Below are 15,443 nucleotides of genomic sequence, written 5' to 3'. Positions count from 1 at the left end.
CAGATGGGAGATTCCAGATGGGCTGATGGTGATGCATGAAGGTAAAAGGTATCGGCTGATTACTGTGAAGCAAGCGCGTGATTTCTACAATAATGTCTTAAAAGCAACCTCATTAACACTTCTGGAAGCTGTAAAGGGATCTGGAGAAGGAGAACATCAAGAGGATGAAACAGAGGAAGATGGTGCTGGAGGAGATCAAGCTACAATTTCTTTGGATGATCCTAGAGAGCAAAGAGTAACGCGTGCTGCTTTAAAACGAGCAAAGAAAATAAAAGAACAAGATCAGCAAAAGTCTTCAGATTCTTCACAACGTACTTATAGCCAAGCTGTGGGAGGAGCACGGCCTAAAGAAGTTAGTCCTATCAAAGCTGTGGTCCAAGAGCTTTGGGAGGATATGCATGGCAACTAAATTTCTAACCTGGAATGTTAATGGACTAAATTCACCGCAGAAGAGGAAGAAAGTTTTTCAATATTTAAAACAATTTAAGATAGATGTTATATGTCTGCAAGAAACGCATATTAGAGTTTTGGATCAAAAGCATTTACTGAACTCGAGACTGGGTACGCAATTTGTTGCTTCTGCAGAGAATAAGAAAAATGGAGTGGTTGTTTATGTTAAAAGTGCCTTAACAGCAGACTTAATTGAAGCAGATAAGCATGGAAGATATGTTATGATTGAGCTGTTGTTAGAAGGTAAAAAGACGCTTTTAGTTGGATTATATGCACCTAACCAACAACAAGCTGACTTTTTTAGCTTACTTCACACAAAGCTTACCCAGTTGGATTATAAATCTTTTATTTTTATGGGGGATTGGAATGGTGTTTTGGATGTACAGTTGGATAAGGCTGGAGCTTTTAAGCGCATTCCAAGTCATGCTAGATTGCCTAAATCTTTTTTTGAAATGAAGGATGACCTGGAATTGCGAGATATTTGGCGTGAGAGACACTTGCGGGAGAAGGATTATACTTTTTATTCTGACAGACACCAATCTTTTTCGAGGATTGATTTTATTTTGTTGACTAATGATTTTTTTTTGAGAACTAAAAAGGTGAAGATTTGTGCAAGAACTATCTCTGACCACAGTCCAGTTTGGTTGGAGATTGATAAGGAGAAAAGAGATAGGCGCTCGTGGCGCGTAAATGAGAACTTGTTTAGAAATCAGAGAAATGTGGAAGAATGCAAACAGCGGATGAAGGATTTCTTTGAGATTAATATGAATAAGGGTACCTCTATGGATATGGTTTGGGACGCTAGCAAGGCCTATATGAGAGGGGTGTTGATATATATGAATAATAGACGTGCAGTGGAAACTAGAAGGAAAGAACTGGAGAATGAAATAAAGGAAAAAGAAAAGGCTTTGATTTTGAACCCAGAGGATGTGAAGACTAAGGAGGCTATTAGACTGCTAAGAGGACAATTTGATAAATTAATGGCTGATCAAGTGGCGACCAATCTGCGGTTTGCTAGGCATAATACTTTTTGCAACGCTAATAAACCAGGCAGATGGTTAGCTTATAGACTGAGGAAAAAACAAAGGGCCTCTAATATAGATAAGATTGAGTATAAAGGAAGGGTTGTGTTTCAACAGAATCTTATTAAGGATGCTTTTGTGGATTTTTATTCGAAATTATATACTAAAGAGGAAATTAATGCAAAAGATATTGATATATACTTGGAGAATGCTAGCATCCCGGTTCTTACGCAAGTACAAAAAGAGGGGATTAATCAACTGATTACAGAAGAAGAAATTTTTACAGCAATTAAGGAACTGAAGATGGATAAAGCACCAGGCACGGATGGCTTGACTGCGGCCTATTATAAAAATTTACAATTAGAGATGATAAAACCGTTAAAGGAACTGTTCCAGACAATCCAGAGGGGGGGAAAGGTGCCACCGTCTTGGAGAACAGCTTTTATTTCTTTGATTCCGAAGGAAGACCAGGATGCTACTCAAGTTAAAAACTACAGACCGATATCGCTTTTAAATACAGATTATAAGATATTTGCTAAGGTTTTGGCTAATAGATTGATGAGGGTTCTGCAACAGGTGATTCATGGGGATCAAACGGGGTTTATTAGTGGTAGGCAAATGAAAAACAATGTGAGACATATAGTTGATGTGTTAGAGTTTTTGGAAAGGCACAACCAGATCTCTGCAGCGCTAATCTTTTTAGATGCTGAAAAGGCCTTTGATCAATTGAATTGGCAATTTTTGTTGAAAGTTTTAGACAAAATGGATTTTGGGGAAAAATTTTTACAACCGATTAGGGCATTATATCGAAAACAAACTGCCCGAATCATAGTTAACAATAGCCTGACAGCAGCATGTAATATTGAGAAGGGCACAAGGCAAGGGTGTCCGCTATCGCCCTTGTTATTTGTGTTAACATTAGAGATATTATTGGTTAAGATTCGGAATTCGGAAAAAATTAAGGGGATACAAGTTGGAGATCAGGACTATAGATTGAGAGCATTTGCAGATGATCTGGTTGTTACAGTGACCCAGCCAGAGAACTCTGTTGTGGACCTGATGGAGATAATAACACAATATGGGAAGGTTTCTGGATTTAAAGTAAATACACAGAAAACTAAAATTTTGGCTAGAAATATGACAGTTTCACAGAAGGCCCTCTTAGAAGGATTAACTGGATTTGAGATTGTTAAAAGGGTTAAATATTTGGGGGTGATTTTGTCGCCCTCTAATACAAAGCTATATAAAAATAATTATGAAAAACTATGGGGGAAAATTCAAAAAGAATTGGAGAGTTGGGAAAAATTGCAATTGTCTTTGTTGGGACGGATTGCAGCAGTGAAAATGAATGTCCTGCCCAAATTTTTATTTTTATTTCAAATGATACCGATTCTTAAGAAAGATTCTAACTTGGAGGAATGGCAGCGTGGTATCAATAAATTTGTTTGGGCAGGGAAAAAGCCACGAGTTAAACTTAAGATTATGCAGGATACTCGTGAGAGAGGTGGCCTTAAATTGCCTAATTTCAAAATATATTATGAAGCTGCTGCATTAGTAGGAATAAGCGATTGGATTAATTTGACGCAACCGAGGTTATTAAATCTTGAGGGCCATGATTTGTTGTTTGGCTGGCATGCATATTTGTTGTATGATAAGAAGGTAGATACTGTGTTTAGGATGCATATTTTAAGGCAGGTATTGCTGAGAGTTTGGAAGAAGTATAGACATAAGTTAAGCAGCAAGATACCATTGTGGGCAATTCCAAAACACGCGATAGAAAATATACATGCTGGTTTCAAACATGATGTGACTACCTACAAGGAAATTTTAAGCTTGGAAAGGAATGTTTGGTGTTTGAAATCATATAGCCTCTTGCGAGAAGAGAAGGTTGTTCAAACTTGGTTTCAATATATTCAGTTACGGGCCAGGTGGAAAGAAGACCAGAAAAATGGATTTGCAACGACTGATGAAAATTTGATAAAGCAAATTAGAAATCAGGGACCAGCACATATCAAATGGATATATCTTGCATTGATAGAAATTGACTCAGAAACAGAGCTTGTTAAGGATTGTATGATAAAATGGGCCCAAAACATTCAGGAAGTTATTACAATGGACACGTGGGAAAAGATTTGGGTGAGGAATGTAAAATTTACTCAAGCTCAAAATTTAAGAGAGAACTTTTACAAAATGTTTTATAGATGGCATTTAGATCCTAAAAAGCTTGCAAGTATGTATCCGAATTACCAGCCTAAATGTTGGAGGTGTGGTGATGAAGATGCAACATATTTTCACATATGGTGGACATGTAAGAAGGTTAAGGTTTTTTGGATAAAAATCTGGTGGAATATGCAGAAGATTTTTAAACGGAGGATAAAGTTTTGTCCGCAATTTTTTTTGTTGGGAATAATGGTCGACGCTACAGTTGTGGACTCCAAGTTGATGTTGAATTTAGTCACGGCAGCAAGACTTTTGATAGGTCAATATTGGAAGAAAGAGGAACTGCCGACCATAGAAGAGTGGACTTTAAAGGTTTCCGACCTGGCAGAGATGGCGAAGATTTCGGCCTATTTGAAAGATCATTCGCAAGAACGTTATATTATGGAATGGAGAAAATGGATTGAGTTTATCCAGAACAAGTATAGGGTTAAGAAGTTTTATGTAGCATTCGAATAAGTCTTCTTTCGTTTTTTTTTCTTTTTCTATTCTAGTTTTTTATATATATTTAATATTGCTAAGGTTTGTTTTATCCTATATAAGCTAGAGAGTGATGGATTTTAGAATTTATAGTTGTTAGTATATGGTTGTTTATGATTGCTTTTTATATATATATATACCTTGTATTTAGCTCTGGGAAGTCGGGGGGGGGAGGGGGGGAGGGGGGGAGGTAGGGGGGGAGGTAGGGGGGAGGGGGGGAGGTAGGGGGGGAGGAGGGAGGGGGAAGGGGGGGTTTTTAAAGGAAAACTGTATTTTAAAACTTTTCAATAAAAAAAAAAAGTTACAATGACACTGGAAAAAGTCTCTTATGACCTTTTTTTCACACTTACGACTGTTGCAGCATCCCCATGGTCACATGATCAAAATTCAGACACTCGGCAACTGACTCATATTTATGACAATCGCAGTGTCCTGGGTTCATTTGATCACTGTTTGTGACCTTCTGACAAGCAAAGTCAATGGGGAAGGCAGTTTTACTTAAGAACCATGTTACTAACTTAACAACTGCAATGATTCACTTAGCAACTATGGCAAGAAAGATCGTAAAAAGGGGCAAAACTCACTTAACAGATGTCTCACTTAGCAACAGAAATTTTGGGCTCAATTGTAGTCATAAGTCAAATACCACCCATATTTCTGAGACATCACAAAAATAAACCTTTCTAAGTACAGGCATGGCAACACTACAATTAATCTTTTGGCATCCTATGATTTCACATTATTGATTGATTTAAATTAATTTAAATTCAACTAATGCAAGCATTTTGCAAGTATTGAATAATGTTCTCCTTATGTCACATTAAGAATTGCAGAGAGGTAATTTTTTCCAAAAAAAAAAATTGGAAAAAATTACAATTATCTTTATTGGGAAGAATTGCAGTCGTTAAAATGAATGTTCTGCCAAAGTTTCTCTTTTTGTTTCAAATGATACCTATATTGAAAAAGGATGCCAACCTTGATCAATGGCAGAAGGGTATTAATAAATTTATTTCAGCGGGGAAAAAACCAAGAGTTAAATTTAAGATTTTACAAGATGCTAGGGAAAGAGGGGGACTTAAGGCGCCGAATTTGAAATTGTATTATGATGCGGTTGCCTTGACGTGGGTTAGTGATTGGCTTAATTTAACTAATAAGAGAATACTTCATCTTGAGGGTTGGGTTTTGGTATATGGATGGCATGCATATTTGCTTTATGATAAGAAGGTGGACAGGGCTTTTAAATCCCATATTCTTAGAAGTGCTTTATTGCGTGTCTGGAAAAAGTATTATTATAAGTTAAATTATAAAATACCGATTTGGGGAATTCCTGGACACGCGATAGAGGGCGTATCTATTTATTTATTTTTATTTATTTTAATTCCATTTATATCCCGCCCTTCTCCGAAGACTCAGGGCGGCTTACAAGCTTAGCAGTAGCCTTCATTCTATGTATATGCCTGCTTATTAGGGCTTTCATTCACCCCCAAGCGGCATTATTACAAAGTCAGCTTAATTGCCCCCAACAATATGGGTCCTCATCTATGGGAGTGAGTTTGGATATGGTTTCTTATAAGGAATTACTTAGATTGGAAGGGAATGATTGGCAACTTAAATCATTAGATGAGTTAAGACAAGAAAACATAAGTCACTCTTGGTTTCAATATACCCAATTGAAAGCTAGGTGGAAGTTAGATCAAAAAGTTGGCATCACAATTACAGATCAAAATTTAGTAAAACAAATTAGAGACTTAAGTTAAAGATTGTATGATAAAGTGGGCACAAAATATTCAGGAACCAATTTCGCTGGACACTTGGGAGATAATTTGGGTCAGAAATGTTAAATTTACTCAGGCTCAAAACTTAAGAGAAAATTTTTATAAAATGTTTTATAGATGCATTCAAAAGATTTTTAAGAGAAAGATAAAGTTTTCTCCGCAATTGTTTTTATTGGGTATTGTTGTAGATTGCGATGTTAAAGAAACCAATTTGATGTTGAATATGATAACAGCAGCGCGGTTACTGGTGGGACAATATTGGAAGAAGGATAGTTTGCCTACTATAGAAGAATGGGTGTTTAAAGTTTCGAATCTTGCAGAAATGTCTAAGATTTCTGCTTACTTGAAAGATCATTCACAGGAAAGATATATTTCAGTTTGGAGGAGATGGATAGATTATATTCAGAATAAATATGGGACTAAAAAGTTCCATTTAGCTTATGAGTAGATTTTAGAGGGATATTGTTATTGATCTTAGTGTTGGTACTTTGTATGTATCTATGTTAAAGGGGAGTTAAAGCACATTATGAATTTGGTTAATTGTATATTATGCATAATTTTTATTTAGAATATGATTATTATAACTATAATCCTGTATTTAGCTCTGGGAAGTGGGGGGGCAAGTGGGCAGGTTCGGGGTGGGGGGGATTTGGGGATATATTGTAAAATCTTGTTTTTGTAAAACTCTTTAATAATAAAAAAAAGAATTGCAGAGAGGTGGCCCAAACTCACTGCCAAGTCTTTGGGAAACTGCATGTGACCCTGGAGCCAAAGATTGTTTTCCTTGCCAAACCCTCACCAAACCTACATAATAATCTGAAGCAATGCAATATCTCTGGGCAAAATTGAAATTTGGATGCAAACATCTCATACACTCATACTGTTTCCAAATGAATTCTCACTAGCTTGTTAGATAGTTCCGCTTCCTGAATAGCAGTTAACAAGTTTAACGGTGGTATATTGGGAACAAAACTATTATTCTTCCTAAAAGTTAAGAACAAACATTATTTATGCCAAAAGCAACACTGATATCAATTGAGCAAACTCCTGGTAAAAGTCTCTTAATTTTTATTGTTGTGAGCCGCCCTGAGTCCTTAGGGAGAAGGGCGGCATATAAATTTAATAAATCCTAAATCCTAAATCCTAAGTCACTGACAAATCTACTCTTCCTTTCCTCACCTGGTCCCACCCATGTCTGATACCCTTTTATTCCTTTTGCAATAATGGATAAGGTGCTGGCCTAGAAACCAGGAGACTCTGAGTTCTAATCTCATTTTAGGAATGAAAGATGGGAAGGTGGCTTTGGGGCGGTCATCCTTTCTCAGCTCACCTCACCTCACAACATTGGTTTTGTGGGGAAAATAGGAAAAGAAAGGAGTATTAGGTATGTTTGCTGACATGAGTTATTTATAAAATTTAATAATTTAATAATTTAATTTGTATACCGCCCTTCTCACGAAGGACTCAGAGCGGTGAACAGGGCAATACATAATAAAAAACAGAATACAAAAATTAAAAAGCCATTAAACCATTATGCCCATAAAATTAATACATATTAAAATTAAAACTATTTATAAAAACCCAACCCCATCCCGTCAGACCAGGCCAGCTTGTTCGAAAAAGAAGGTTTTGAGATCGCACCGGAAGGAGCGAAGGTCGGGGGCCATAAAGGTGGGATGAAAATCTAATAAACTAATAATGTTTTAAGATGCTTACCTTCAGACGTAAAAAATGGAGTTGGGGTTGGCATTTCTGTGTTGCCTATCATCAGAAAAAAAAGACATTTCAGAGAAGCTACTTTGTCAATTTGTAAAGGATAGAATTAATGAACAATATCATGACTGTGATTCCCCTGAGTGATTATGGATTTAAGAAAGATCAACCCCCTCTCCTTTTTAACCAGGAGTAATTAAAGAGACTTGCCTGTTGGTAGTAATTCAGCATCTTTTAACAAAGAGGCAAAAAATGTTGATTCTTTAATTTTATTGCTGCATAAGGTATAATATGTCACATATGATTTTTATGAAAATCTGGACATTCAGTTATAAGAAATACTTGTATGTTCATCTCCCACTGATGCTTATTTTGGTTATGATCCATGGAATTAACCGAAATTGCAATTAGCTTCATAATTTATGCTCAGATTAAGAGGACTATAAAAAATACTAATCAATACAGAGAGATGGCATCATAATAAGTTCTTTGATCTGTTGCTTAAGCCACTGCATTCCATTTGTAAATAACAAATAAGTTATCATTAATAGTCAATTAGAAAGACTGTAATAGCCCACTTTGAGATGACATGGATTGTTTCATCTTGATTAGATGGCTAATGTTACCATTTATTATTATTTTTTATTTTAATTCCATTTATATCCCGCCCTTCTCCGAAGCCTCAGGGCGGCTTACAAGCTTAGCAGTAGCCTTCATTCTATGTATATGCCTGCTTATTAGGGCTTTCACACACAACCCAAGCGGCATTATTACAAAGTCAGCTTAATTGCCCCCAACAATCTGGGTCCTCATTTTACCTACCTCGGAAGGATGGAAGGCTGAGTCAACCTTGAGCCTGGTGGGATGCGAACCTGCACTAATTGCAGGCAGCTGGTGTTACTTAAGGAGGCATTAGCCCACTGCTCCACCAAGGCTTATTACATTATAAACTCTCAGTTTAGGAAAGAGTTGCATATACGTTACTTAACAAGCATTGATTAAATAGAGACCAGCATTTAACTCACATGGTTGATCTCAAAAAACTAAAGAGGGCTTGACATTTAATATTTGTACACAAGGCCATAGGGTTTTAGATTAGATTGGGACATTTTAAAATATATGCTCCAAAAAAGGCAATAGTAAACTCCTTCATCAGGCCAATATATTAATTTGGTTATACAAGGAGCTGAATTTAATCTGAAGGAACCTTTACCTTTTCTTAGAGAACATTGTTTTCCTAGCTAGTAATGATAAGAATAAGATTCACTAATTCCATTAGTACTGCATTTCAGATAAACCCTATATATGTTGTAGTCCTGTTTCTTCAATTTTTGAAATGGTACTATCTGATTCGGATTACTTGGCCAAATGAAATCAGTTTGTACAACTTTTTAGTTGAGATATCTGACTTGGCTTCATTTCTAAAGATCTACCTCATATATAAATATACAGAGAGATGTTACCTGAGCAAATGACACCAACGTCCTCATTGTGTCCACAGTCATGGTTGAGCCACCCGGCGTGAACACAATCCCAGATGGTGGGTTCACTTCCTGTGCATTTTACATCATCCAGACTGATGTACCCTGATCCTTGGCCAAAGTATGCCCATCCCATCACCTTAGTTGCATTTCCACATGCAAGTTGTCTACACACTATTTGTGCATTGGTTGGATTAAAGTAGTCATCGCAAACAGTTCCCCAAATTCCTTTATAATAAACCTCTAGTCTTCCGGCACATCTGTTGCTTCCATTTACTAAGCGTAGATCCTGTGCCCCTTTCAAAAACACAAATGATATTATTGTAAGTGGTTCTGATAAAATAAAATTAGATCAGCTCAATGGTGTTCTGAATTTTTTTTTTAAAAAAACAACCACCTCCACAATGCTATAATATATTCTGCAAAATAATAAGTTTAGGTCAACAGAGTAGATGATGGACTCGTAGTAGTTTTATTATGACTTAATTCCTGAGTGGATTTATTTCATTCATATAAATCACTGAAAATAATTCTCTGAGAACAGTTTTGTGGAGACTTCTTGATGAATGATTGCTAGCACCATCCAAAGTCAAGTTGTGCAGCTATTACATTATTCTCACGAAAACCAACTTTGGATTAACAAAAAAAGTGTTAAAATATGTACACACTGGGCTTGTACTTTTTGTAGATTTGTAAATTGATTCTTTTGCTTCTGTGCATCCAAATTCATAGAATCAAGAGGTAACATTAATCCAAGCATAGCTGGTTAATGCTTTACAATATTGCTGCGTGTTTCCTGAACACCGTAAGCAAAGCAGTCCACAATATCTCAGTTTACTGACATTTAGCAATCACCTATCTTCTTCTCAGATCCAAGCAAGTGTATAATATATAACATATATAAAATAACATATAATAATATATATACACCATACCTGATTCTTGTAGAAGTGCAGCATGTATTAGGAGCATCCAAGGGAAGAGTTTCTGGGTGCCCATATTTCAAGATGTATTTTGCTAATCTAAAGAAACAGGAAACTTGACAATTTATAAATGTTCCAATCCAAACAGGAAAATTTTTAGTATGCAATTTGATCTTTCATCTTCATCTCCTAAGTCTGCATCAAGGAAGTTAATAATATTTTCATTTCACAATATTTATTCCAGGGAACACAGAGCTACCACTTAGGCGAAGTGAGAAGGAGGCTAAGTTTCCAATATTACGGAAAAGCTTGGTAATCACATACAATGACATCTAATGCAATTGCTCCAGGAAATGTTCATTTTTAAAGTTAATGACAAAGTTTATGTATATCCAAGCTATCCAAGTATATAGAGCGTTTGAGAAGTAGGCTAGAACCATTCACCATGTACTGGGGTTTCTGTCTTCTGAAATCTGTCCATATGAGATGCAAATCCCCAACTGAAGTTTGTGGTGCTGTAGCCCAGAAACATATTTAACTGCAAGTGGTTCTCATTTAACAACTATTAATTCATTGACTGTTCAAACATATGATGCCACTGAATGACTGGTTTTTATGACCTGTATTTATGTCAATCACAAGGTCCCTGCAATCATTGGTCATCATTTGCAACATGTGCTGGCTTCCTACAAGCAAAATCAGTGGGGAAGCTGGCAAAAGGTTGCATGTGGTAACCATGTCAAGTCCTTGCTGAACAACCTGCAGTGAATCAAGGGTGGCAACCAGAAGTGCCAGAATTTCCACTGCTAAGCAGTGCAGGCATGTGTGATATTGTCCTTTATGATCCTGTCACTTAGCAATAGAAAATTCCATTCCCAATTACTGTTGTTAAATAGAGAATACTTATGCATTTTAAAAAGCATGCTATCTCTTCTGCTGCTAGTATCTATAGTATGTCTGGTCTCCAAGAGGGGTGAGAATGAAGTGTGATCGTTTAAATATTTTCTTCAGAAAAGGAACAAAATAATTGTGTGGCTTGTGGTTTTGCTTTTTGTGGTTTGTGCTTTGTTTTCTCTAAGGATAAAAAGGTAAAGGTAAAGGTTCCCCCGCACATGCGTGCTAGTGGTTTCCGACTCCGTTTCAAAGCCGAAGAGCCAGTGCTTGTCCGAGGACGTCTCCGTGGTCATGTGGCCGGCATGACTAGACGCCAAAGGCGCATGGAACGCTGTTACTTTCCCACCGTAGTGGTCCTTATTTTTCTACTTGCATTTTTACGTGCTTTCGAACTGCTAGGTTGGCAGAAGCTGGGACGAGTAACAGGCGCTCACTCTGTTACGTGGCACTCGGGATTCGACCCGCCAAACTGCCAACCTCCTGATCGACAAGCTCAGCATCCTAACCCACTGAGTATATCCAAGAATAAAACAATGGTCTGAGTTCTGATGAATTAAAAATGCTGAATTGAGGCAGCTGGATTCTACAAAGTGACTCTTAAAAATACAGTGTTTTAAAATATGTATTTCTTGAAAACAAAACAGAATATATTATAAAGTTTTCAACTCAACAGGAGGTATTTACAAGTATAATGAATTTAAAACAATCCAGATATTCACCAAACCAGTAACAGACTCTTAAAAATTAAGGGCTTGGCCAGAAGAACAAATCAAGAGACCGTAAAAACAGTGTGTTCTATTAAAATTAATTATTGATATATCATCCTACTCCCTTTAATTAAGCAGGCCCAGTTAATGAACTAAGTCTTTCTGTACTGTTCAGGAGACTGGTATCATTTGCTAGGGCTGAGAATTCTCAGGAGAAAACGAGGATAAGGATAAAGCCAGACACAATTGTCATATTCTTTAGGATTGTATATACTATAGTTTTCATATATTTCTAATCTCAAAGTAATAGGAGAAACAAATTTTGGTGCTAGTCACTCAGCTGCAAAAGGGTTCAGTGTTTGCATGTAATCTACAGTGTATATTACTCATCCCTGTTCTAAACCATAATATGCTCAATTATAAATATGTAGCATTGGATCATTTTGCTCAGTAAATAAATGAAGTAAAATATTTTTGACTGATTTGTTTAATTGTATAACTAAGGGCTTGTGTGGAAAACAAATAACATTTCAGGTAATATTTTTGCAAAAACCCTTGAAACATTTGATAGGATTCACAATTTTTTAAAGTTGTAGGCATCTTGAAGAATGCTTACAGGTAGTCCTCAACATACAACAGTTTGCTTACAACGGCACTGAAAAAAGTGACTTATGACCATTTTTCACACTTAAGACCATGATCACATGATCAAAATTCAGATGCTTGGCAACTGACTCATATTTATGATGGTTGCAGTGTCTGAAGGCCATGTAATCACCCTTTGCTGCCTTCTGACAAACAAAGTCAATGGGGAAGTCATATTCACTTAAGAGACGTGTTACCAACTTAACAACTGTAGTGATTCACTTAACAACTGTGACAAGAAACGTCATAAAATGAGGCAAATTCACTTAACAAATGTTTAACTTGGCAAAAGAAATGTTGGGGGTCAATTGTGGTCATAATTCAAGGACTACCTGTATTTAGTCCTTGATGGTACATAATCAATCAAATCAAAATAAACCTCAGTAAAAAAAACTGACAGCCTGCTTAGAATACACACAAATGACAATCTTGGGATGGTGGAGTTCCATTTACTAAACTTCCATATGCACTACTGTTATGTATGGAATGACTTTCTGATAAAAATATCAGACAAGAGCAAGATATGAAATTCCACAAGTAGAATTTATCTTATACTTCCTAAAATTACACAGCCAAATTAAACAAGGTGTTATCCATCCAATGAGTTCCTTTTCTGAAGAGTTAGTGGCACACATAGAGAAAACTGAATTACCTCTGGAAAGTGGGAAGTGAAGGACTTCTGGCCTACTGTTCTTAGAAACTCTATAGCAGTAATTTATTTTAAAACTCTTTCTCTCAACTAATTTTTATGCAAGGAAGGATTTCCTCAATTGGAGAGACAAAGTTAAACCTACCTTCCATGTAACTGTGGATTTGATGAAATTTACCTTTCTCTTCTATATTAGATTTGATTGGAAACAGTTTTGATTCTTAACTGCACAGCTTAAAATGAAGGTCAGCAATAGTAAGCATGGTTTTCTATAAGTTGATGAACTACAACTCCCAGCAGCCCTCTCAATGAGCTTCCCAGGACCTTCTGGGAATTGTCATTCAGTGGCACCTAAAGGGCCATGTTTGGCCCTAAAATTGATTCATTTTGTCACAATATCCATGGAGGAGAGCTGTTCACTAGGAAAAGATACACCTATTTTTGAAAATTTATACTGCCATCCTACTATTCTGAATTTCATTTGCAAAATGGCCTCATGTTTTCCTTAGATCAAAATGAACAAAACTGATCTGTCATACATTCCCAGATGTTTTCGATTTGAAAACTAAGATCTAGATCCTCTTCATTTCTCTCTTTTGCTGTAACTCTTTAAGCATATAAATATACAGACCATCATGTGCCACATTCCAATAACTGTAGTGTCAACTTATTTTAAAGAAAGTTGCAACCATAACGAGTAGCAAATTTTGGCTTCTTGCACAGGCAGTAAATTTTGTAAAAAAAACAACAAAGGTGTGTTAGTCACTAATCTGAACTATATGATTTTAGAGAAATGTTCACTGAGAGTGACCTTTGTGGATTTGGCATGCTCATCAACTTGTTTATTGTAACAACACCCAGTTTAAAAATCTCCATCTAACTTTTAAGTAAAACAAAGAGCCTATGGTAAAAGTTGAAGGCCGTGTCTATATCAATGACAGGTAGAATGAAACTTCTGAGAATTAGTTGTTCTTTTCTTCAGTACTTTCTTTCTTTCCGCATTTCAATTAAATACAAGAGGTATTTCCTTTCCTCTTTCTGTTCTGTCATCGTCACAAGTTGAACAAATTAAATATATGACAAGCTGAACGATCACCCTATGTAACCCTAATTAACACAGGAGGGTGACTAGCAACATGCGCTGCACATTATTAAAATTATTGCAGCTAACAAAAAATCCTTTTAAAAAAATCTCAGTAATATTCTATTAGTTTTAGCTTATTAGTTAATGTCAGAAGAATAATTTGGGCTTCCAACGTGAGCCGGGATTGTGGAAAAATAAAAATGAGATCCAGACAGTTGTGAAATATTTATTCCTAAAAGCAAACATTTTGCTTTTAGGGGCAGCTGCAGAAAAATGGGGTGCAGCAGCAGATTTTTATAAGGGGAGCTTATCTAGAGTGTGGAAGTGTCTACATGCTTATTCTAGGGTGACGTTTGAGGTGTGTGTGTTTGTGTGTGTGTGTGTGTAGGTATGTATTCTTGTGAACATACAGTTCCACTGGGAGACCTAATATAATTAACTCTATTTTGTTTGCAGACCTTATATGGATTATATGGATTAGGTCTGGGTAAGTTATTTGGAAGTTTAAGGAAGTTTGGGTAAAGGATTTCCCCTGTTTGCTATTTTTACTTCATTAATTTATTTTCAGCTTGACTGTCAATTATCTAGTGGAGACTCTGATTCTCAGATTATTGTGATTTTGTTAATGTTTTAAGGCAGAGGTCCCCAACCTTTTGGGCACCAGGGACCGTTGTGTGGAGAGAGGTTTTTACGTGGACCAGAGGGTGCGTGGTTTTGTGTGCTGTCTGCATCCCACAGATGGGGCTTTGCTTGTTTGTGCAGACCAGTTGATGGCATGCCGCAGCCCGGTACTAGTCCACAGACCGGGGGTTGGGGACCCCTGTTTTAAGGGAAGATGGAAACAATATAAAGAATAAAATACATTTTGATATAAAACTTCTCACATTAAGTAGCAGAGAAGCGACCAGCTTAGTTCTATATTTCCTGTATCTTGTCAAAAAATATACTTCTAGTCTTATTCAAATGTCATGGTCTACTGACAAAGGACTGTAGATAGTTAAATGTAGATGTCCCAAAGACATTTGATTGCCTGTTATAGAAAACAGGATGTTGGACTAAGCAAGTGTTTGGTCTAATCAGAAATGATTACGGTATTGTTTTTTGTTTGATTGTTTGTCTGGTACAGTATTTGAATGGCATGGTGGCCTAGTGGTGAAGACACTTCCCTCCCATTCAGAAGGTTGAGAATTCAATCCTAGATAGTGGCAGATATTTGTCTCTCAGAGTGCAAAGAGAAAATATCTGCTGCTCTGTGTAGGTGTCAGGAGGATCATCGGACCAGTAAATGCTCAGCTCCATTTAGCCGTCCTGACTCTACTCCAAATTAAGGGATTACAGGATAAAAAAGAGAAAAGTTTGTCTAGTATTAAATCCTGCTTACCTGTTATGCTGGTTGCTGAAGA

General features: G+C 36.6%; 1 protein-coding gene across 23 annotated transcripts in view; it reads right to left on the bottom strand.

Annotated features, from left to right (window-relative positions):
• LOC308668493 (scavenger receptor cysteine-rich domain-containing protein DMBT1-like) overlaps positions 1–10,595 on the bottom strand; it is a 68,586-nt gene extending 57,991 nt beyond the window's left edge. For 5 of the 23 annotated variants that reach the window (XM_081328458.1, XM_081328475.1, XM_081328474.1 and 2 more), the window contains exons 1-4: positions 10,506–10,592; positions 10,074–10,160; positions 9,121–9,435; positions 7,661–7,705 (exon numbers count right to left, since the gene is read on the bottom strand). In XM_081328458.1, coding sequence (XP_081184584.1) covers positions 7,661–7,705; positions 9,121–9,435; positions 10,074–10,137 — 424 coding nt within the window. In that variant the 5' untranslated portion in view covers positions 10,138–10,160; positions 10,506–10,592. Of the gene's footprint in view, positions 1–7,660; positions 7,706–9,120; positions 9,436–10,073; positions 10,173–10,505 lie in introns of those variants that run through there. The other 18 variants (XM_081328468.1, XM_081328480.1, XM_081328472.1 and 15 more) reach the window with 9 other exon arrangements.
• Positions 10,596–15,443: the final 4,848 nt, after the last annotated feature.

The sequence above is a fragment of the Vipera berus genome (genome assembly GCF_964194415.1).
Source record: "Vipera berus genome assembly, chromosome: 5".
Lineage (NCBI taxonomy): Eukaryota > Metazoa > Chordata > Lepidosauria > Squamata > Viperidae > Vipera > Vipera berus.
The sequence above is the reverse complement of the archived record's forward strand: the minus strand, read 5'-3'. Positions and strand labels throughout refer to the sequence as shown.